The following is a 24,262-nucleotide window of genomic DNA, read 5'->3' as shown; positions in this document are numbered from 1 at the left end:
ATGTCCCCATCTCTCATGTACTCTATATCTTCAGGAAGTATTTCTTGAATACCTATGCCAGACATTTGGAATGCAGTTTTGAACAAGACAGGCTGTATCCCTGCCTGCATGGAGTTTACTGTCTCTGGAGGAGAAAATCAGGTAAATACCACAATTCACAGTGTAATAAGCAGCGTGATGAGCGAGCGACTCTGGTGTCAGAAAATAGCTTGTATGGTCATTGAAGAGCTGAGTTTTAAGCTGAGATCCAGAGGCTGAGTGGGAGTTTGCCAAATGGGGGCTGTAATCCAGGCAGAAAGAGCAGCTTGAGAAGACTTTAAATGGGGAGAAACAGCTCCGAGGAACTGAAACATTCAGCTTGGCCGAACTGTGGGATTTGAGGATGAGAGGAAGGGAGAGGTAAGACTGACAAAGGTTAGTCATGAAATACTTTGAAGCCTGTATCAAGTTTCAGTTTGGCTGCTAGTAAAAGATCAGAGACTTAAGTTACAGTTTTCTTTCCTTATAGAAAAGAAGCCCAAAGCACAGGGCTGTATGACTGCTCCAGAGTTCTTGGGCGTCTGAGTCCGTTTTGGCTCTTTTTCTCAGCCGTCCCAGCCACACGGCTGGGATTCTCATTGATAGCTTATGTCTGATGGCTGCTGCGGTGCCAGCCATCACGTCCCTGAAGCTGGCAGAAAGACGGAGAGAAAACCGGGGATGGGCACAGCACAGCCTGCAGTCTGTTTCCACTTCAGGAAGCATTCTTGGGAGTTCTGTCCAGCGATGTCCACTTTCAGCTCACCGACCAGAGCTTGATAACGTGAGAAATGTTTCACTTACAGATATTTTATAGACATATGGACACAACATTATCTACAAGAAAGAAAATTCTGGTGTTTGGAAAGACAGTAACCTTTTTGAGTCACTGAGTTACCAATGCATCTGATTTCTGTACTACCTTTCAAACCTCTCAGAAGCACCAGGGCTACTGGAGAGGGCAGGATAATCCTTTAGTAGGGGCACACTACTCTCTTGTTAAAATCAGAGGTATGTTACTAAGGAACAAGAAGACAGTCTTTGGAATGGTAACTGGCAGTTTACATGTTAGAGGTCACGTTAACGAAATTGAACTTTATGGGGAGTAATGAAGAATTACAGGTGGTTGAACTTGCTTGTTAAAAAGGTAATTCTGGCCGCAGTGGAAAGAACATACCGGAGGAGGAGAGAGGCTCACGACAGACATCTAACACAATACTCCATGCAGGAGATAATGGTAATAATGATCAGCTTGACTGGGTTGAGGTAGGGTATAAACAAATAAATGACATTCATTCAGTAAATATTTATTAAATGTCAATGTTTAACATGTATAAGACACTGAGGGTCTTATAGACTTGGGAATGTAGAGTGGCAAGAATAAAAAAAAAGGGGGGCCACAGTGCTGCTTTTATGGGGGTCTAGTCTAGTGGGGGCCCAAATGTAAAATTGTAATTATGACCAGTGCTAGGAAGGACTTAATAGCCTACTGGGAGCACTCACGGAACATCTCCCTTGAGGAAGTGGCATCTGAGCTGAGCCGAGCCCTCAAGGGTAAGAAGGAGTCACCTAGGGGGAGCAAGGTGGTGGGGGCGGGGGGAGAGGCTCCTTGTGGAATGCTGACTGGAGGAGTGGATGCCTGGGAATCAGGAGGTGATGGCAGCCAGCTACGTCTCAGGCAGTGGACGAGGGTGGAGGTGGACGGGATACAGAAAGGTGGAAGGAATGAAGAGATGTTTGGGAGACAAGTTTCCAAAAGATCTGACAGGTAGGTGAGAGAGGAAGGGGTTAAGGGTGCCACCATTGTTTCTCCCTCATGCAACAGGACCATGTGGTGTGTTATTTCCCCAGATGGGGAGTGTCAGAGAGAACCAGGCTTGGGAAGAAGGTCATAAATTTGTTTTTGGACGTGTTGAGTTTGAGGTGCTCTTGAGACGTACAAGAGGGCATATTGGGTAGGCACTCGGACCCGAGTGTGGGGTTTGGAGAGGATTAGGCTGGGAAAATAAATAGACGGAGCTACCAGGTGTAGGTGCTACGTGAGTGTGTCCAGGGAGGGATGGGGAGTGGAAGAAGAAAGGAGAGTTCTAGGACCCAGCCATAAGGGGCATCAAGGCATTTCTCACATCAATAAATAAATAAATAAATAAATAAATAAATAAATAAATAAATAAATTAAAGAAAGAAGGAAAGAAAGAAAGAAAGAAAGAAAGAAAGAAAGCAAGCATTCCACCCCACTTCATACATCAAACACCACCCATGGGATCAGTGACCTTCAGCCTAAATCCCAAAGCTCCTGGTGCCACCCAGGCTGAGTGAGTGACAGGCCTGCAGTCTTCCAGTCATCCCAGCCTGCTTCCACCCCTGCAGGAGGCCATTGTAAGTGACAGCTCTTGAGTGCTTTTCCTAGCACTGGTGAGAAACTTGTGGGAGTTTTGTGCTCCTTTTGTCTAAAAGCCTCTGTGTCCAAGTTGAGATCATCCACTAAACTGGGCCGGGACTGAGTCTCATGTTAAATTTTGCAGTTGTTCTGGGTTGTTTAGGACTTTACTGCACACAAAAGACATGGTCTCTGCCTTTGCCCTCTCCCTTCCCTTGGAGTAGCAAAGTTCAGCCGCCCGACTGTGGCTGAGCCTTCTCCTGGGCTGCAGCCTGTGAGCTCCGTGGCTCTGCTATGCAGGGCTTCTCAGCTCCCAAGGGCACCCTACTCCCCTTCGAGGCGAATAATGGGAAGTTAGACTTGCTTGGTTGCTGTCAATAGGTCAACAAATCTCTTAGTACTCCAGGCACAGGGTGTTTAGATCTGTGGGGCTTAGGGCAGGGAGTTTGCCTGGGGAGAGGGACTCCAGCCTTCTGGAGAGATAGAATTGTTTGTGAGCCTTTGGGGAGCCTTCAATTCAGCTGCTATGAGCCCCAGCCCTGCCTGGAAAAGTCTAGGGTCAGCTGAGACCCCAGGACTACTTCCTCCTTGGACAATGATCTCTTCTTCTGCCAAACCACAGGGTCTTGGCTAGCCTTCAGAGCCAGCATCTCCAGCTGACTGTTTTTCGAGGCCACACAGTGCCCCTGGAGAGGAAAAGGGGATTCGGAGCCAACTCCTAGGCAAGTGGCCCAGCTTTCAGTCTCCAAGCCACAGTGTGGCTTCTTCTGTCTATTGCCTAGACTGGTCACAGACTCTGGGGAGGAGGGGAAGAAGACAAGCTCATCCCGTAGAATCCTATGCTGTGGAGGAAATAGGAGGGGCCACAGCTTTGGGGAAGATTCCCTGGAAGGTGTGTACTGTGGCAGTCCTTAGGAATGCACAGAACTTGACACTGAACAGCATGGCAGTGTGGGGACAATATGGGACTGTGCTGTGATTTTTGTTTGTTCAGACATTACTGAGCACCTACTATGTGCTAGCCTCCTTGCTTAGGAAACAAATACTAAGGTGACCAAGAGCTCTTCCAGGAGCCGACACAGCCACACACAATGGAAATATGACACAGGCTGTAGCAGAAGTGCACAGGGGACTATAGCACACCAGAGAGGGAGAAGGTAAGTCTCCTTGAGGTGGCTGGGTGTTTATGATGGGGACAGGCAATTCAAATGGAGACAAAGTACAGAAATATAATCGTAACGATGGCAGCTCTTTCTTTCTTTCTTTTTTTTCTTTCTTTCTCCCTCCCTCTTTCTCTTCTTTTCTTTCTTTCTTTCTTTCTTTCTTTCTTTCTTTCTTTCTTTCTTCCTCTTCCTTCCTTCCTTCCTTCCTTCCTTCCTTCCTTCCTTTCTTCCTTCTTGAGGTTGATGGTATGGACTCTAGTCCTGGCTTCATGACTCAATGTGATGTTAGGCAATTATCTTAGTTTCTGTACTCCAGTTTTCTCTTCTGTAAAATGGAGATCATAGACCCTATATCAAAGATTGAGTAAATGATAGTAAATATTAAGCACTTACTACATTCTAGACCCTACATATACATAATTTCTAATTCTTACAACAACCCCGAGAGTAGGTTTATCTATTTTTCAGAGGAAGAAAAGTGACACGGGTTGCTTATGCTCATATGGGTTAAAAGCTGCTGTGGGGATTTGAACCCTTCTCAGTCTGACATCTAAACTCAGGGCCTTTCTTCCATTCCATGTCTAGTGGGAGAAGAACACTATATATATAAGTAGAATGAGGGCATAATGACACTTTTTGACACTTCCTCTCTGGTTGGTTGGGGCATATCTTGGTAGACCTGTCCAACACCAAATTTGGCTCTTTGTAGTAGTATGGTTGTGAGTTTCCCCAAGAGACTGTGGGCAAAATCTTTTGTGACTATGTTTCTCATAGGGCAGCTGGAAAAACCAAAGCAGGAATTTTAATGTTGGAACTTTACAACTCAATAATAAAAAGGCAAATAAACCAATAGAAAAAGGGGGAGGGGTGGGCAAAAATATTTTAACAGACTTTTCACAAAAGAAAACAGATGTATGGCCAACAAGCATATGAAAAGATGTTCAACATCATTATACACCAGGGAAACGCAAAATAAAACCACAATAAGATATATGTATACCATATAGCTAAAGCTAAAAAATCCAAAAAATTAAAAACAAACGTTGAGCAGGATGTGGAGTATCCAGAACTCTCACATATTGTTGGTGCAAGTATAAAATGATACATTTTGGGAAAAGCTCTGAAATTTTCTTAAACAGTTAAACATTTACCTATTCTTTGACCACTCCTAAGTATTTACCCAAAGGAAATAAACATATGTCTACAGAGTAACTTATACAGCAACCTAGTTCATAATAACTAAAGTCTTGAAAGAGCTCAGGTGTTCATCATCAGGATAAACTAAGGTGTATTCATACAATTTAATACTACATAGCAATAAAAAGAAAAGCTGCTGATACATGCAAGAACATGGATGGTTCTCAGAAGCATTCTTCCTGTGAAAGAAGTCTTACACAAGAAAGTATACGCACTATATGATGGTTTCACTTATATGAGCCAGTAGAACAGATTAAGCTATATTGTGGAGAAAAATCAAAACATTGGTTGCCTCTGGAAGGAAGGAGGACGCAGAGATTGACTGGCAAGTGGACTAACCAACTCTCTAGGGTTTTAGGAATGTTCTAGATCTTGATGGGTGTATGCTCTTGTCAGACTCAGTGAATGTGCACTTGGATTGTGCATTTCATTGTATGTAAATTTTACACCAAAAGAAAAATATCAACAAATATTAACCTTTATTTAATGACATGCATGCTGAAATATTTAGGGGGGAGAAGTGTACTTATGTCTGCAATTTACCTTGAAATGTATCAAAACATAAGAATTGAGGGATTTACAGACCAATATGTGATAAAGCAAGTATAGTAAAATGTCAATGGTGGAGTCTAGGTGATGGGGAAATACACGTTCATTAACAGGAGTTCATTCTTTGAATTATGCTGTATGTTTGACATTTTTCATAATAAAGGGGACAGTTATTCGGGGGTTTTACAGGAAAAGCTCTGCATCAGGTTTAGGACTCAGCAAATGGAGACACCAGAAGCACGAGACCTGTCACGTGACCTAGCAAAAGTAACCTTTTCAGCCTGTTTCCTCAACTATCATCACATAGGCACAGCGGCAGTGGCGACACTCGGTATTATTAAGCAAATTCTAATGGGTAGGAATACCGCAAAGTAGGGAGTCATCCATTCAGCCCCCCATCCCACCCCCGTCAGGCCAAACGTCCACCGCCCTTCGTGCCCTACGGAGCGCCCTTAGACGAACCAGCCACGAAGGACCTAGCTAGCCCGTCTCTCTGGTAATCTCACCCCGGTTTCCGGGACGGCACCGGAAGTCCTTTCTCAGACGCTCTTCCTATTGGAGGTCGGTCTTTCGCGGGGGCGGGCGCCGCTTGGAGGCGGAAGCAGCCGCAGGCATGGCGGTGGCCTTGCCGCTCGTCCTGCTCGTGCTGCTGCTCCTGGGTCCGGTGGGCAGGGGCCATGCAGAGCCCCCACGCGACAGCCTGCGGGAGGAGCTCGTTATCACCCCGCTGCCTTCTGGGGACGTAGCCGCCACATTCCAGTTCCGCACGCGCTGGGATTCGGAGCTGCAGCGGGAAGAAGGTGAGAGGGTGAGACTGGAAAGGTGTCTGTGGCACTTGCTGGGACGGTGGGTAGAGACGAGCTTTGGGAGGCGGGGCTTGGTTCCCGGGAATGGTTTCTGGGCCCTGGACTCGGGCCCCGACAAACTAGCTATTTGGGAAAAGATGGGAGAGTCATTGAAGAACCCCGTTATACCGGTGGTGAAACTGAGGCCCGGAGAGGGGCAGTGACTCCTCCTGACTCCTAGTTCAGGTGCTCTTTCCGCAGGCCCAGGCTGCCACTCTATAACCCTTTAGTTAGAACCCTGCGTCGACAAAACTGACGATGATGCTATTGGCGGTTACTGTTTATCCTGGGTGCTAGGCGCAGTGCTAAGTTCTGTGAGCGATTGTGAGATGTTGGAGATGTAGAGCGGTAAGGGCACTTGGTCAAGATCACATCACTAGTAAATGACAGTTTGGTATGGCATTCGGATGTCTCTGGCCCCAGCGCCTGGGTTCTGTTGCTTCTTTGGGGTGGCTGAGAACCTGTCCTCCAGGATCATCACTCACTTGCTCCCGCTTTCCAGTATCTCATTATAGGCTATTTCCCAAGGCCCTGGGGCAGTTGATCTCCAAATATTCTCTACGAGAGCTGCACTTGTCATTCACGCAAGGCTTTTGGAGGACTCGATACTGGGGGCCACCTTTCCTGCAGGCCCCATCAGGTGCAGAGCTCTGGGTCTGGTTCCAAGACACCGTCACTGAGTGAGTGCCCACCTTGAGGACTGTTGCAGGCCATAGGGGGGACGTAGCAGCCACGGGTGTTGTCATCCTGCCACTGCTCTTGGGGGGCAGCAGTTCCAGTGGACAGCAATTCTGTGGGGGGTGAAACTGGCATCAGAAGTAAGAAATGATATTACCGCTAAGTGGCATTCTTTACTTTGGTGGTTTTTTTACTTCCCTTAATACTTCCACAAGGTAGCACATGCATGTATCTGCAGAGGCAGGTAACAAAGAATTGAAGCTTACTTAGATGTAAGGCAGTAGAAGACTGTGGCAAACTGGATAACCTTTTAAAAGACATTCACTACCCTCATCATCATCACATCAGGAGGGCCAAACAAAACATCTGTGGGCTAGAATTGGCCTACGAGACCCCAGATCTCCATGTTAGAGGAATAGCTTCTGTTTGGGAGAGGGACAGGTTTAGGTACTGCTGTTGTACCACAATTTCCTCTTAATTCCACTGTGAGAAATCAGTAGCACAAGTATGATTTAAAAAGGGGGGAATAATGGAGAGGGGTCGGGACTGTGGCTAGAGAGCTTGAGAGGACAGCTGCCACTCAGCCTCAGTAGATCGTTGCCACGTGGGAACATTGTTGCCTACTGTTGTCAGATACTCTCATTTGCCAGAGATGCCAGAAATCTGGATTTTAGTGTGCAAATTGGCAAATGTAAATATCGGTAATTTCAAAATTTAAGAAATGCTGTGTGGGCCAATATTGTGCACACCAAGTGAAACCGGATTATGGCTTGGGTGGAGCTTTCAGGCTTCCAAGTTTGCAGTCTTTATTTGAGGCTTAAGGATTGGGGCGATTGGAAAACTCTGAGCAGAGGATTATTGAAAAACCCCAGGACAACACTGAGGTGGTATCAGCTAAGGAGCAAGCAGTGATTTCCAGATCTGCCAACCCTTTCTCTCTTGCCTGAACTCTGGCTCCTTTGCCTTCTTGCCATCTGCTTTGCCGTCACTGTCTCCCCTCAGCTCATAATTGCCTGTAATGTGGAGCTGATGTTGAGAATTTTGGTTTTATGCTTTCTGTTATGAATATAGAGACCAAGTCCATTGTGATATTTCTCTTTCTGATTTAATTTGATGTTTTTGTAGGGTCCTAGAATGGTTGTTTCTCCTTGTTCAGTGAGCCTTTATAGATGTAGGGCTTCCCACTCTGAGGGTGGAACTAGGACTTACTTTCATGCCCAGGGCATTCACAGGGAAATATGTAGTTTTGCCCAGCTGGGCACACCTCAGGTGGTTCACTGGGATGATCTCAGCCTCTGAAGATGTGGGGCACTTTACATGGTATTGTGGAACATACGTAGGTGACCCAGACTTGCTCCTTGTCCCCTGGTTGCTCATAGCCTAGTTGAGGAGAAAAGATGCTTAAAACAAGATGCTGCCACCACCTAGCCATGTCCCAGGAGGGACCTTGTGAGAGGCCCATATGGTCAGAACGATCACAGCACAGGAGGAGGCTGTGGTTGAGGAGGGCAGGAGAGCCTTCCTGGAGGAGGGGGCTTCCTTGAAGGTGGGCAGAGAGGGGTGAGTAGGGCATTCCCAGGCAGGAGGAGGAATCACCTGAACAGAGACCTGTGGGGATGCAGGGATGTCCAGAGTGAGGAAGAAGAGGTGGGTAGGGCGAGACCCAGGAGGTGGCTGAGCAGGGCACCTGTGCCCTGGCAGCTCCGGGAGCTAGTCAGTCTAATGATTTGGCAGCCAAGTGCAGGCTTGGACGGAGGGAGCAGAGGCAGCCCCGTGACAGTGAGTGGGTTTGTGTCTCCATCCAGCGTGGATAAATCTTGGAAGGAGCTCAGTAACGTGCTCTCAGGTATCTTCTGCGCCTCTCTGAACTTCATTGACTCCACCAACACGGTCACTCCCACTGCCTCCTTCAAACCCCTGGGACTGGCCAATGGTGAGATAGCCCCGCGGCCCTTTGCTTCTTGCTGGTACCTCTTGCCTGAACCTCTGCCTCCTTTCTCCTCAGCTTCCTCCTCCCTCAGCTGGGCTGGGTCATAAATCCCCTGGGTGTGCAGGCCCGGGAGGAAGGCTTCCCGAGACCGTGCTGTCTCTGCCTTGCCTTCTTCTCCCGAGGAGAGGAGGGATCCCATCCCCAGCAGAGACTGTTAGGGCGGTGGTGCTGGAGAATTGCATGGCGAGCAGGAGGGGGGTCGCCCCAACTTTGGAGTATGGGTCCTGAAGAGTTGGGCCCCAAAGCCCACTCCAGACAGCTTGAGTCTCCCTCAGGCACTGATCACAATTTCCTGCGCTACGCTGTGCTACCGCGAGAGGTTGTCTGCACTGAGAACCTCACCCCATGGAAGAAGCTCTTGCCCTGCAGCTCCAAGGTGAGGCCGGAGCTCCCTGAATGTGCGTGGGAGCCCTGGAGAGCGGTCAGGGCTGGCGCGTGTGCCCCTTCTCTGCCTGCCCCCACCACTCCCCCAGGCGGCGTTCGGAGCAGGTGTCTCACCATGCAGGGCACTGACCTGTCCCTTCTTCCTGCTTCCCTCCAGGCAGGCCTGTCTGTGCTGCTCAAGGCTGACCGCTTGTTCCACACTAGCTACCACTCCCAGGCAGTGCATATCCGTCCTGTTTGCAGGGTAAGTCATGGGGAATGGGAGTGGGGGTGCCATCCAGGGCCCTTGAGGGAACGTGCAGGTAAAGCACGTAGCCTAGTGTCTGTCGCGGGCTGAGCCAGTAGTAAGTGCTAGCCGTGATGCTGATTATATGGGGAATTTGGCCACACACCAAGGAAACTGAGCGGTTGCCTGGCAGGTGGTTAAGAACAATAGCTGTGTGTGCAGCTGCCAGCCCAGTCACTCTGGGCATGACCTTGGACAGATCATTTCATTTTCCTGAGCCTGGTTTCCTCCTCTGTCCAATGAGAACAATAGTAGGATCAGTTCCTACGGGTGTTGGTGATGGTTCATTCGACTGGTGCATAACGCTGCTGGCACAGGGTCAAGTGCTCAGTAGTGAACAGTAGGAAATCAATGGGTGGGAAGATACATACTAGACAAGGAATTGAGTCCGGGTAGGAGTCCCTGAGGCTGTGTGTGTGGTAGGGGGCGGGGAGTGATGCGTCCTCACGGCCGCTGTCTGGCCCTTGTGGTAGAATGCACGCTGTACCAGCGTCTCCTGGGAGCTGAGGCAGACCCTTTCTGTTGTGTTTGATGCCTTCGTCACTGGACAGGGGAAGAAAGGTAGGCTGCCCTGGCAACTCATTATCGCCCCCCACCATCACTGGTCCTGCCCTGTCTGTGCAAACAAGGCCTGTCCCCAGCCCCCGCTGAACCCTGCCCTCTGCCCCTCAGATTGGTCCCTCTTTCGGATGTTCTCCCGAACCCTGACGGAGCCCTGCCCCCTGGCTTCAGAGAGCCGAGTCTATGTGGACATCACCGGCTATAACCAGGTACCGATGTCTCCAGTCACAACCGTCCCCCTTCACCCAAGGCCGGCCTGCGCCTCTGCTCTCTTCTCAGCCCTGCCCTTGTGCCCCCAGGACAGTGAGACGTTGGAGGTGACCCCTCCCCCAACCACCACCTACCAGGACGTCATCCTCGGTGCCCGGAAGACCTACGCCATCTACGACTTGCTGGACACGGCCGTGATCAACAACTCTCGTAACCTCAACCTCCAGCTCAAGTGGAAGAGCCCCCCAGAGAGCGGTGGGTGCGGACGGGCCGCTGGGCACAGTGGGCTGCAGAGGTTTCATCTCTGGGGGAGACTCCTAGTCCTTCCTTTCACCATGGATATGAATGAAGCTTGTATTTAGACCCAGGTCCCAAGTCACTGTTTTTGTTTTTTGTTTTATTTTTTTTTAATGTTTATTTATTTTTGAGAGACAGAGAGAGGGACAGAGAGAGAGAGACAAAGTGCAAGTGGGGTAGGGGCAGAGAGAGAGAGAGACACAGAATCTGAAGCAAGCTCCAGGCTCTGAGCTGTCAGCACAGAGCCTGACGTGGGGCTCTAACTCAAAAACTGCGAGATCATGACTTGAGCCAAAGTCGGACACTTAACCGACTGAGCCACCTAGATCCCTTGAGTCGCTGTTCTGATCTAACTCCATCTTCTAAGTTCTGTGACCTTGGGCAGGTTCCTAACCTTACTGTCTCATCTGGAAAATGGGGTCATAATTACCCAGCAGAGTAGATGACGTAATTAATGTAAAACACAGAGTTCGTTCATTCAATCAGCAAATATTTTTTGAAGACCTAAGATACCCTGCATTTGAGAAACATTATGTCTGTTGATTGAGGCAGACCTGAGACAATTAATTAGTTGTGATCGCATTCAGTGTTACCAAGGAAAAGTGCGGACTGTCACAAGGGCAACTGGTTTGGGTTGGAGGGGGCACGGAGCTCGGCACATACAAGTGCTTAGGAAGTTACAGTAATTCTGTCATGCTGTGGGCCGGGGAAGACGCGGATAATTCCAGAGTGCAAGTTTCCCAGTTCTGGTGGAAAAGCTCTTCCCCACTGCCTCCTGGCTCGGAGAGTCTGAACGAGGCCAGGGGAGTGTGCGTGAGGAGTGACCCTTGCCTTTAGGGGCTCTTAACCATGGACTTGTCTGTGCAGAGGCCCCTCCGGTGCCCTTCCTGCATGCTCAGCGGTACGTGAGCGGCTACGGGCTGCAGAACGGGAAGCTGAACACGCTGCTGTACAACACGCACCCACACCGGGCCTTCCCCGTGCTGCTGCTGGACACCGTGCCCTGGCACCTGCGGCTGTATGTGCACACCCTCACCATCACTTCCAAGGGCAAGGACAACAAACCGAGTGAGAGCCGAGTCCTGGGCCGGGCCCCCCTCCCCAGCTTGCTGTCCCCCTGGGTCCCCCAAACCCTCATGTCTCCAGGTCATTCCTCAAGTGTCTTGGAGACACTGCACCGACACAAAGTCCGGAAGGGTTTGAAACGTGGACAAGGTAGCCTCACGGTGCCAGATGCGGAAGTAATTTCTGCAAGACAAATAATTTCAACACGTGGTACTACTGATTCTTAATAGGGCTTTACGAGGGCAGTGGTTTCCTCGTCGTTTTCACTCACTTGCTCCTCCTTCCTTGGTGCCCTGGGCACATCCTTTTGTGCTGATTCATGGGCTTGCAGTAGAGAACAGGTTAGCAGCAGGAGAAACAGTGTAGAAACAAAAAACGATAAACCTGGCGTAGACGGTTTTTGTCTCCTTGGGAGGGGTAAAGAGCTGTAGTTTCAAAAATGTATTTGTATTTTCTGTGTTGAAGAGGAGTCAGTATTTACTGCCTGCTTTCCGCTAGGTGGCAGGCATAGCACTGGGGCGCTTGTCGTTTGGAGTGGAGGGAGACCTAACAGAGGACTTCTCAGGCAGAGGTCCTGGCACATCCCGAACACCCAGACTTAACGTGTCTCAACACTTGCTGTTGCCTCATTTTTCAGCCTGGGGTTGTTGTACTTCTCTTTCGCGCCACTGTTTGCATCACCTTCAGAATCTCTCCTTCGGACATCCCACGCGTGTATTTTGTGGACTTTTCTGTTTTGTTTTTTAACCTTTTGCTCTGGAAAGTGTCAAACGCACAGCATGTCACGCTGCCCTGTGCCTGTCACAAGCGCCAGCGGCCTCCAGATCCCCTCGCTTGTGATCTCTGCCCTTATTCCGTTTCTCGATCTTGTTACGTTTCTGCTGGAGTATCTTAAAACAGATCCTAGACACCATAGCCACCATGCTTCAGTCTATGTCTCTAACAGGTAAAGGGCTTCTAAAAGAATACCACCCATTCTTGGCACTCTCGTTTCCCCCAGTGGTCTTAAAAATAACACTTTATAATTGTTTTTTTGGGTGAGAATCGAAACAGGGTCCTCACATTGCATTTGCTTGATAAGTTCTCAAGTTTCTCTCTCTCTTTTTAATTCATAGGCTTTATTTTCTTAGAGCAATTTTAGGTTGAGAGAAAAACTGAGCAGAAAGCACAGAGTTCCCATGTACTCCGTCTCCTCCCACCCTCAGTTTCCCCATTATTAACATCTTACATTGGGGTGTTTGCTCCTAAGTCTCTCTTAATCTATAACAGTTCCCACTTTTTTCCCCCCAAGTCTGTTTTTCGGAGAAACTCGGTCATTTGTTACATGGAATGTTCTACATTCTGAATCTGTCCTTGTGCCTGTGTTTAACATGTTCCTCCCTCCCTTACGTTTCTTGGTTGCTGGTGGTTAGATATAGAAACTTGATTAGATTCGGGTTCCACATTTTGGTCAGGAAACTTCCGGTTCTGTGAACTTCCTGTTGCATCACATCAGGGATCTGAAGCCTGGCGCCCCGGTTTTAGCGATGGGAGGATTAACTAGATTGAACGTGTCTCGGGACAGCTGCCCTGGAAACATCTTTCCCCTTTTCTAGGACCCTGCTTCCCTCCCTGAGCCTGCCTGGCTTCTGCGATCCAGGGCCTAAGACCTTGATAGGTAGGGGCGAGGGTGCAGGTAGTCTGACCCCAGGAGAGAGGTGTGGGTGACCCTTGCCTGTCCCCAGGTTACGTCCACTACCAGCCCGCGCAGGACCGGCTGCAGCCGCACCTCCTGGAGATGCTGATTCAGCTGCCGGCCAACTCGGCCACCAAGGTGTCCATTCAGTTTGAGCGGGCGCTGCTCAAGTGGACCGAGTACACCCCGGACCCCAACCACGGCTTCTACGTCAGGTGGGCTCCCCTCACGTACTGCCCCGTAGCCTCCTGACCCCCCGCTGTGCTGCTTTGCCCCTGGTGGGGGAGACCCACCCACGGAAGGCCTGTCTGCCTCTCCACAGCCCGTCTGTCATCAGTGCCCTCGTGCCCAGCACGGTGGCAGCCAAGCCCATGGACTGGGAAGAGAGCCCCCTGTTCAAGTCCCTGTAAGTATGACCTCAGCCGCCTGCTTCGGGGCGGGCATCCACACGGACGATCAGGTTTCTGCTGGCCAAAGCAATGTGCAGAGTTAATCCCAATAAAAATCCTAGTGGTATATAATATTTGTTCTGACTCTGTGAAATGATTCTGAACTGCTTCCAGAAGAATAAAGAGACGAGGAGAGCTGTAGTTCTAGCCTGCGCTTACTCATTGGTTCTCTTAACGAATATTTCATCGAGTGCTTATCAAATGCCAGGTGCTTCAGAGAGCCCCGGGCATACGGCAGGACACAACACAGCCTTGCCCCTGCCCTGCTCATGTCAAGAGGCTGGAGGGGAGATTCTGGTCTAGAGTGATGGGGTCACAGGTGGTGCTGGGGAGTACTCCAGTGGGTTATCCAGGAGGACTTCTCTGAGGAGACAGCCTCGAGGCTGAGACCGGAGGCTAAGGAAGAGGCAGCCCAGAGAAGGCCGGGCCCCTTTCCTCACGTCAGCACAAGGCAGCTCTCCTTTGAACAGGTTTCTGTGCTGTCTTAACGTGTTTCTGTGTTGATCCGAGATGTCTTCTGTCAAAAGGTTTTGAGGCTAACTAAGAAAGCTTTGCAAACCCTCACCGCTGCGCTTGGACCCACTGCAGCCAAGAGTGGGGACAGGGTGGGGCAGGGTGGGGCGGGTTGGAGCAGCCTCGTCCTGCCTCACCTTTCCTTCCCGACCCCCAGGTACCCGGTCTCCGATAGCTCTAGCTACTTTGTGCGCCTCTACACGGAGCCGCTGCTGGTGAACCTGCCCACGCCGGACTTCAGCATGCCCTACAACGTCATCTGCCTCACGTGCACGGTGGTGGCCGTGTGCTATGGCTCCTTCTACAATCTCCTCACCCGAACCTTCCACATCGAGGAGCCCAGCACGGGCGGCCTGGCCAAGCGGCTGGCTAACCTTATCCGGCGTGCCCGTGGCGTGCCGCCGCTCTGAGGTTTGCCCTCTTCACGGCGGGGCTGCTGTGAGCCTCTGGGGAGGGGCGGTGGTGACTCCCAGGGCTCTTTCTGCCACGTGTTCTCTACAGAGTTGGCTTTCGAACCAAACCGCCCCTGGACGAGGCCGAGCCCTGGAGTGTGTTGTCTGGTTCAGTAGCCACAAGCCAGATGTGGCATTGGAATTTAATTTAAATTAAAAATTCATTTTCTCTGCTGTACTGGCCACATTTCAAGTGCTCAGTAACCAGAAGTGGTTAGTGGCTACTGTACTGGACAGTGCGGACAAACATTTCCATCACTGCAGAAAGTTCTAGGACAGTACCGACCTAGATAACGGGGCACGTTGAAGAACTTGTATCACTGTGTGGTAGCTGGAATTGGCTAGTTGTGGAATAAAAAGTGACTTTCTTAGTTCTTGGCCTCCTGTTCTTGAGGCCCGGGAAGAGGGGTCTAGGGCCTTTTGCTGGGTGCCTGCCTAAGACTTCTACACTTTCCCCCAAACCCTAACAAACAAAGTTCCTTCACCTGCTGAAAATTCCTTCTTCTCTGGCTTCCCTGGTGCCCTCATTGGTGATTCCCAGAACTCCCTGGGTTTGGCCAGGAGTGTTTATATAAGCATATCCATGACCATGAACGTGAATCATCCTCCACCTTCCAGGGGCCCCGAGAACCAGTCCCCGATCACCAGGGGTAGGGCTGGAGAGGCAGAAGAGCTCTGTGTGTTGGTTTTCTAACCATGTTGTACATTAGAATCACTTGAGATGCTTGTGAAAATAATGCAGCTTCCTGGGGTCCAGACCCTGTGAATTCAGTTGGCCTGAGTGTAGCCCACCCCACCTTTGCATTTCTGTCAGACTCTTCACGGGCACATGTTGTGGGTGGTCCTTAGACCTCCCACAGGCTTTGGAGCCAGGCCCATCGGATGGAGGCCTGCCCCTGCCCACCTCCCCTTCTGGTTCTACAGCCCTGGGTTCCTGTAGCAGATCCTTAGGCAGACTCCCCCCCCACCCCCCCCCCCCCCCCCGGCCCAGTCTTCTGTCTCTGCCTCTGGCACATTTGGCATTAGTTGTATCCGTATTTGCAGACTGCCTGTCCCTTCCCCAGCTCTCAATCATAGCGTTAGAATGCCCTGTTCCTCCAACCACACACTCTCCTCTACTGCCTGGTTCACGCTTACAAAACCAGAGAGATGTTGCTTCCTCCAGGAAGTCTTCCCTGATACACCAGACTGCTGTAGGTGCCCCTTCCCTCCGCTCCCAGAGCTCCCTGGACTTACTTTCACAGGTTCCTTATCATCCCGGCTATTCTTTTTCTTAAACGTCCATTAAACTCCTAAGGTCCCTGGGGGCACAGGGGCTGTCTTCTGTCTGGACCTGATCCAGCTCGGGACATGAAAGTGCTCCATCAGCGTATGTATGAATGGGTATAGGCTGTCCTGGCCTGAGATCTGGGGTTCAAGGGTAGGGAGGGGAAGGGCGAGGGGCACCTAGAAACCCCACAAGTATGAGTGCTGGGTCTTTAGCACAATAGTACTGGTGATGTCTGTACCGCCAACATAGATGGGGCTGTTTAGGTTGCCTCTGAGGGTTTTCCAAGAGCCCCCAGAATGTACGAGTGATGTGTGTGCAGGTGTGTGTGTGTGTGTGTGTGTGTGTGTGTGTGTGTAGGAAGAAGGTGATGAGCTAACTGAGACCATGGGCAAAACCACCTCGGTTTTGGTCACTTGAGTTTTTCTTCCAAGCAGTAAATAAGCAGGGCGTAAATGGGATGAGAGTGCGGTGGGAGGGTGGCCGAAGCGGGCTGCAAGCCAAGTCAGCAGGGAGTCATGGCCTGGCTGTCTTTACACCCCCAGCTGGGTCAGCACTCAGAACAACCTCCGCTACCATGTCCCACGTGATCCGTGCACTGACCACACCATGCTCCTCCCTGAACTCCAGATCCATTTACCCAACCGCCTCCCTGCCGTCTGCGCTTGGACGTCTAAGGGCATCTCGGATTTAATATCAAACCAAGCTTCCGATCCTCTCCCCTTCTACCCTCAACAGGCGCATCCATGGTCAGCTCATCTCTGTTAACAGCACCCCTCATCTTCCCGGTTGCCCAGACCAAAAACCTTGGAGCCGTCCTTGATTCTGCCCTCATGAGCCGTGTGTGCCCGTAAACAACGTCCTCTACCTTCAAAGTGAATCCAGGAGCCGACTCCCTTTTCACACACCCAGTGCGGCGCTGTGGTGAGGGCTAACCTATGGTGAGGGCTAACCGGCAGTGCCTGTTTAAAGCGCTGCCCAGCAACTAGCTCCCCGCTTTGCTGTTGTGGTTTCCCTCTGGCTCTCACCGCCATCAGCATGCAACGTGTCTTACTTATCTTGTTTATTAATAATTAAGCTCCATAAGGACAAGGATTTTTGTCTTGTAGCTGCAGTGTCCAGAACAGAGCCTGGCATGCGGTTTGCATTCCAATGATTGCTGAACGAATGAGTGAATGAAAGGAATCTCAGGCGGTAATTTTGCTGCGAAGCAAGCCGGGTCACCCAAACATCTGGGTTCTGCACCTTGAAATTCTTGCTGTGCCAGCACCTGAGCTGAAATCAAGAGTCAGACCCTTCACCAACTGAGCCACCCAGGAGCCCCGGTTCTCAGTTCTTACTGTCCCATGTCATGAGTTGATCTGAGCAACTGATTAAATTCTTTAGTTGTGTGTATGCCGATTTATATTTTTTTACTTTAAAATCGTTTTTAATAGTCGTATTTTTAAAAATGTATAAGCTTCAGAGCAAAGACACTATTTCATATACCAGTGAAAGTCTATCCTCGATTAATCTTCTAGAGCTCAATCTCTCAGGTAGTTAAGAACGTGAAAGAGAATGAGGAAATACAGGGGAAAACATGTCCTTTCTCTCAAATATGTATTATTTATATGTATTTGGGAATATTTGTATATTATTTATATGTATTTGGGAAGGGCACACCAAGGACATGAATGAAACCACCAAGGACAAGTGTCTAGTCTGGGAATCCCAGGTCCTGGATTCTAGTATTGCTGTTTGGTCCCAGGCAGCCTTATCTCAAGGAAGGGGGGGCAGCAGGACAGGGTATGGGGGAGGCAGCAGCGATGGTCAGGGCAGAGGCCACCCGGCATTCCAAAAATTATGGAGCAACAGAATATTATTTAGTGTTAAAAAGAAAGAAATCCTGACAGAGGCTGCAGCAGGGATGAACCTTGACAATATGATGCTAACGCTATAAGCCAGTCACAAAAGGACAAATGCTGTAGGATGTCTCTCGCAGGAGGAGGGGTCCATTCGCAGACGCGGAAGGTGGGGTGGAGGTGACGGGACTGGGGAAGGGGGATGAGGCGTCAGTTCTCATGGGCACGAAATTTCCGTTGAGGAGATGAAAATGTTCTGGAGGCAGACGGTCGTGACCCTTGCACATCAGTGAGTATGCTTCAGGCCACTACATTGTACCCTTAGAAATGGGTAAAATGGTGAGTTTTATGTTGTATATATTTTACCACAATTAAAAGAATATATAAAATCCTAATTTTTCCAAGATCCCTCTGCATGGGGGGAAATTCCCACCTGACTGACCAAGATCCCCTGAATTTCTAGCTCTTTCCGTGCTCTAGGACGTGGCTCCAGCTGAACAGGTGGAGTAGAAGCTGAGCTGGTAGTCGAGCCCCAGGCAGCAAAGAGCAGGTGCCGGGGCCTGGGGACAGACACGCAGGTCCCCAGTTTTGCATTCAGTCTGGCCTCCATGAGGAGGACCCCCTGGTGATAGGGAGCTTGTGTCCTTTGTCCTCATCCTTCTGAGGGCACAGGACAATGAGGGCCTGAAGGAATAGGGGTGGGGTGGTGCAGGTTTGATCACCCTTGGTTGCTGAGGTGGCTGTGGGCAATTTGTGAGGACAGGCTCTGTGCCCTTGCAAGAAGGCCTCAGGCCACACTGGCTTGGAATGCTTTATTGACCCAGGCCCAGAGGGCTCCGGGATGGGTTCCAAGCAGGGCCTGAGCGCAGGAAGGGAGGCCCAGCCAGCCTTCGGTCAAGGCTAGGAGGATGCAGGCCCGGTCTTCGGCGGCTTTTTACCTTGTCCCTGTAATAGAGACAACAGTCAGTTTCCTTCTTGGCCGGTCTTTTGGTGGCCTAGCCAGGGCCGTCAGCTGGACCCCTTACCCACCCCCTTCAACAGCCACCCTCCCAGGGACCCCTGCAGCTCTCTCACCTCTCACCCTGATCACTGCCACCCTCGCCTCCGTCGTCTCTGTCAACACCATCATCCCCCGTGAAGGTTACACTGCTGCCTTCCCTGGGCCAGCAGCACCGCTAACACGACAAGGCCTTACTGCGCTCGCCAATGCCGCCTTCGTCTTCGCCACCCATGCCGCCGCCAACCGCAGCCTTGCTGTCTCCACCCCACTGCCCTCCCTCCACTGCCACCAGCACCTCTTCATGAGGCTGGTCGTTCCTGACGTCATCGCCTCCCGTGGCAACATCACCATGGCATCACCACCACCGTCCTCATCCCACCGGCTCCCTTCCCACGAGCACCGCCACCCGATGGCCACCTTTGCTTCTGCCGTTTCTGTAAGAGGACTCACCGGGGGGTTTGCAGACCCTCCGACACATCTCCGTGGTCTCAAAGTTGTTGGCATTGCCCCGACAGCCACCGTAGGTGAAGTGCTCACATTCATGGGCTGTAGAGTTGTAGAAATAGCGGTAGAAACGGCCTCGGCAGGGGCCCTCGAGGGGGGGGAGCCGGCACAGGGCAGGCAGAGTTTGGAGCAGTTCCTGGGGAGCCTCTCGCTCGAGATGGGCTGCAGGGGTGAGGAGAGACAGGGACTGTCACGTGGGTGTCCTTTTAAAGAAGTGATACGTATTTTTCTTTTAGAAGCATGTCTTCTACACCAAGCCCCCCGCTAGGTGCTTGCCATGGGTTGCACGATTTAAATGACCTCTCGGAGCAGATATTACTGTCCCTCTCCCACAAATGAAGAAATGGAGGCGCAGAGATGTTTGGTAATCTTCCAAAAATCATGAAACCCAGCAGTCGAGGCCTGGGGTTTAAAGCCAGTTCCAATTTCAAATCCCGGACTCTGCATGCTACATCTTCTCATAACTTCACTCAAGATATGTGCTGTGGCCTTGTTTATAATTGCCAACAACCATAGTTTGGATAAAATATCAGTGTTCACCGACCGGGGACTGATGGGTTACACGCAGTCGTGGATGAGAATAGTGCTGGTCTATATATATCAACATGGAGAGAAGTCTATAATCTTGTGAAACAAAAATCAGATGAAAGAAGACAAGATCTAGAATGGTCCCGTTGATGTAAAATATACCGATAAAACCATGCAATGATGATTAGTAAGTTGTTTCCCACTGTATTTGTAATAGTTTTCCTGGGTGGTGGAATTTCAAGTGATTTTTATATTCTAGTTATTTTTAGTATCATTTAAATGACAATGAACAGTATCATTTTTATAACTAGGGAAAAGGTATTTAAATAATATTCACTATCCATGAGTAACGAAAAAATAAAGACATCGATGTATTTTACTAAATCACCTGTTATTTTAACTCCTTTCACATCTGACTCTGGTTGTCACATGAAGTGATTTATCAAACATGTGTATGTATACCTCTTCCCCACCCCTGCCGCCCCAACACACACATCCTCACCCATTATTTGGCGGTGGACACACGGGATCCCAGTGTTCATGGGATGCAATACACATTACTTGGATATGTACACTCCCCAACGAGGATGCACCCCTAAGACAATGAGCTCATGGGTCAACTCTGCTCCATGGTACCATTTTGTGGATCTTCAATTGATATGACACGCTCCAGGCCGAACCCATTCTTCGCTAGAATTGGAAAGAAACCATTCTAGGAAGGGAATTCAAGGTCTTTCATCAGGGCAGCAATCCTCAATGTTGGTGGAACATTAGATTCCTCTTGGGGAACTTTAAAGAAATCCCAATGCCCAGGCTTTACCCAAGACTAATTAAATCAGAATCTGGGAGTATGGGACCCACGTAGCCCCTAGGTGACTCCAGTGTATAGCCAAGTTTCAGAACCTGATCTCCTTTTTATTTAAAAAAAATTTTTGAATGTTTATTTTTGAGAGAGAAAGACAGAGACAGAGACAGAGCACGAATAGGGGAGGGGCAGAGAGAGAGGGGGACACAGAATCTGAAGCAGACTCCAGGCTCTAAGCTGTCAGCACAGAGCCAAATGTGGGGCTCGAACTTACAAACCGCAAGATCGTGACCTGAACCGAAATCAGTCACTCAACCAACTGAGCCACCCAGGTGCCCCTGATTTCCTTTTAAAAGCAATATGAAAATCTATTTCCTCTTGTAAGAATTCTGGGAGTAGGATTCTGGAAGGCAGGATTGCTCAGGCTGGCTAAAATAGGGGACTCACTTTTTAACTTCATATATTTACATATTATTTGTCTTTTTAAGACAAACCCATGCATTGCTTTGTAATAAAAATTAAACTTGGTGAGGATTGAATTAAATCAAACAGACATCTGTGAGGTCTGGCCCCAGATCTTCCCCAGACTACATGGAGACCATAGATGAACACTTCTTGTTTCCTCCAGAGGTGGAAGTGACCAGGTAGCCCTATGCAGCCAGCCTCCCACCCTATGCCTCCCTCTCCCCCACAGGCTATGGGTCTCAGGGGTCCCCTTTTTTTTTTTTTTTTTTGAGAGGGAGAGAGAGAGAGCGGGTGCAAGTGGGGGGAGGGCCAGGGACAGAGAGGGAGAGAATATTAAACAGTCTCCATGCAGAGCCTGATGCAGGGCTCAATCTCATGACTGTGACATCATGACCCGAGCTGACATCAAAAGTCACTTAACTGGCTGAGCCACCCAGGCACCCCTCAGAGATATTCTTTTTTAACCCCTCAGCTCACCTGAGGTCTTTTCTGAGCTGGCGATGCCCACCAGGCAGAAGGGGAAGCAGAGGGCAAGGAACAGGCTGACCTTCATGGTGTCAGCAGCAGCTGAGTGTTCTAGAGTGGGGCTGGGAGACTAAAATTTATACCTGCAGCTAAAAGCAGGTGTGCCCTCTTCCTCAGAGTTGAGGGAAGTATCTGGGTTTTCATTACTTGGAAGAGGAAGTACCCTCGACAAGGAGCGTGGGCCCAGAAGAATTGGACGTCTCACCCAGAGGCAGTGCCACTTGCCTGGGAGGACTTCTTGAAGCCTGTTGAGCCAGTGCCCTAAGTCAGTGCTTCTTCAGCATCTGGAATGCCAGTCCTCAGCCTCATCTACTGCACACTTGAGTTCCTGTGACCTTGGACTGGTAAGTGACTTCTGGGGGCCTCAGTTTCCCTATTCCCTATCTGTCAAACAAGTGGGCTGGACAACACGGTCCCTAGGAACCCAGCTTAGCTGTTCTCCATTCTGTTATTACTGGTTCCCATCCAGATCCTCCCAGCTAGTTGCCTCAACATCCCAGGAGAGAAAACATAGCTCTTTGTTCATTGCTTTATTTATTTAACTAAGGAATAATGAGTTGATTGTTCTATATAAATTATCACACTTATTTTTAAAAGATCAAGCTATACTGAATAGTACAAACAAGAAGCAAATCCCTCCCCAGATTCTACTACAGTCCTGTGCAACAGAAATATAATGCAATATATTACAGTATAGTTTTCTAGTACCTGCCTTTAAAAAAGTAAAAAGAAAAGTTAGTTTCAATAATAGTTAATTTAACTCAATATATCCAAAATATTACCGTTTCAACATATGATCAACATGTAATAAAAATATTAATGCAGTATTTTCCTCTTCTGCAGTATTGTACCCAGCCTTTGAAATCAGGTGTGTATTTCCCATTTATCGCACATCATGATTCATATTAATCATATGTTGTGTGCTCAGTAGCCACATGTGGCTAGTGGCTACCATACTGAACAGTGAATTTCCACCACATGAAGTAACTATTAGTGACTATTAGAGTTTACAGGCAGTATTTTCCCTGAATGTTTGCATATTGCCTTAATACTTGAAGGACAATTTGATGGGGTAAAAAAAAAAAAAAAAAAAAAAAAAAATCCTGGGTCATACTTTCTTTTCCCAGAACCTGGGACCAGGGTGGACCTAGCTCCACCAAATTCTGCCATGGAATGTTGCTAAGTGGCTTGAATGTTTTTGTCCTTTGAATGTTGCTTTTTTCCTACCTGAATGTCTAAGGACTTCTTTGCTTCTCTTTGAGATCCAGTAACTTAACAAGATTATTTTGACATCATTCTGCATCTTTTTTTTTTTTTTAACTGGGACATGGAGGGCTTTTATAATCTACAGATTTTTTAAGGGAAATTTTCTTGTATTATTCTTGGAATATTTTCTGTTCCAATTGCTGAATTTTCTACTCAAGAGACATCAGTTATGTCAGATTATCATCATTTGTCTTCTTGTACTTGTTAAAAGTATGGCCCCTGGAGAAAGACAAATTTATATTCTTTTTTTTTTTAATGTTTTATTATTCTCGAGAGACAGAGAGTGAGCGGGGGAGGGGCAGTGAGAGGGAGGGAGACACAGAATCTGAAGCAGGCTCTGAGCTGTCAGCACAGAGCCAGACGCGGGCTCGAACTCACAACCTGTGAGATCATGACCTGAGCCAAAGTCGGATGCTCAACCGACTGAGCCACCCAGGCGCCCCGAGAAAGACATATTTAAATGTCAGCTTTTCCATTCACTATCTGTGCTACCTCTGCCAATCTATTTAACCTCCCTGGACTATAGTTTCTATTTGGAGACAACGGAGCTCCCTGCGTTTGGATTCCCCAAGACCATGCTCAGGTTCAATTCATGAAAAGGACTCAGAGGACTCAGAGTTATACTTAAGGTTACAGCCAATGCATACAGATTAAAATCAAGAAAGGGAAAAAGCATAGGGTGTGAAGAATGGAGGAAACCAGGCACAAACTTCCCTCCCCAGTCCAGTTACACAGGATGTGTTTCATTCCCCCAGCCCAACACGTTTGAAGTGTTGCCCACACACTGAAGCCTGGGTTTCTTGGGTTTTTATTGTGGTCAGTCACATAAGCATACGACCAACTTAGCCTAGCACAGGGGTCTTGGATTTAGGTGGTGAGCACTCTGAAAGCTGTAAGGTGTTTGACCCATGCCTACCAATTTTGCAGCTTTGGCTTTGGAGATCCCCATCTGTCCTAGATCTGTTATTCCTTGCACAAGAAGATTCCTTTATTTATTTATTTATTTACTTACTTATGTTTTTATTTATTTTTATTTTTTAAGTTTATTTATTTATTTTGAGAGACAGAGTGAGCAGGGGAGGGGAAGGGAGAGAGAGAGAGAGAGAGAGAGAGAGAATCCCAAGCAGGCTCCACACTGCCAGCATGGAGCCCGACATGGAGCTCGAACCCACAAACTGTGAGATCATGACCTGAGCAGAAATCAAGACTTGGATGCTTAACCCACTGAGCCACCAGGGCGCTCCAAGAAGATTCCTTTAAAGTGGCAGATGTCCTAACGGGTTTTAATAGTCCAACTTGTGCCTACAGAGAATTTGATGTGCCATTGGTCAAAACAGTCAGCATTCCTT

The 24,262-nt window shown here is 49.1% G+C and overlaps 2 protein-coding genes across 2 annotated transcripts; one reads left to right on the top strand and one right to left on the bottom strand.

Moving 5' to 3' along the window:
* Positions 1-5,874: 5,874 nt before the first annotated feature.
* On the top strand, positions 5,875-15,083 carry PIGT (phosphatidylinositol glycan anchor biosynthesis class T). The gene is made up of 12 exons (XM_049650694.1): positions 5,875-6,107; positions 6,655-6,832; positions 8,636-8,763; positions 9,096-9,196; positions 9,362-9,448; positions 9,964-10,051; positions 10,163-10,260; positions 10,351-10,516; positions 11,426-11,626; positions 13,348-13,513; positions 13,621-13,704; positions 14,418-15,083. The coding sequence occupies exons 1-12, from the start codon at positions 5,921-5,923 to the stop codon at positions 14,668-14,670; spliced, it is 1,737 nt and encodes a 578-aa protein (XP_049506651.1). The 5' UTR covers positions 5,875-5,920; the 3' UTR covers positions 14,671-15,083.
* Positions 15,084-18,584: 3,501 nt separating this feature from the next.
* On the bottom strand, positions 18,585-21,756 carry LOC125936292 (colostrum trypsin inhibitor-like). Its single transcript, XM_049650347.1, has 3 exons — positions 21,600-21,756; positions 19,271-19,486; positions 18,585-18,765 (listed from the first exon to the last, which is right to left on the bottom strand). Exons 1-3 carry the CDS (start codon positions 21,673-21,675, stop codon positions 18,755-18,757), a joined length of 303 nt encoding a protein of 100 aa, XP_049506304.1. The 5' UTR covers positions 21,676-21,756; the 3' UTR covers positions 18,585-18,754.
* Between the last annotated feature and the right edge of the window lie 2,506 nt (positions 21,757-24,262).

This window comes from Panthera uncia (genome assembly GCF_023721935.1).
Source record: "Panthera uncia isolate 11264 chromosome A3 unlocalized genomic scaffold, Puncia_PCG_1.0 HiC_scaffold_11, whole genome shotgun sequence".
Taxonomy (NCBI): domain Eukaryota; kingdom Metazoa; phylum Chordata; class Mammalia; order Carnivora; family Felidae; genus Panthera; species Panthera uncia.
Note: the sequence above shows the minus strand (reverse complement) of the source record. Positions and strands in the feature narration are given on the sequence as shown.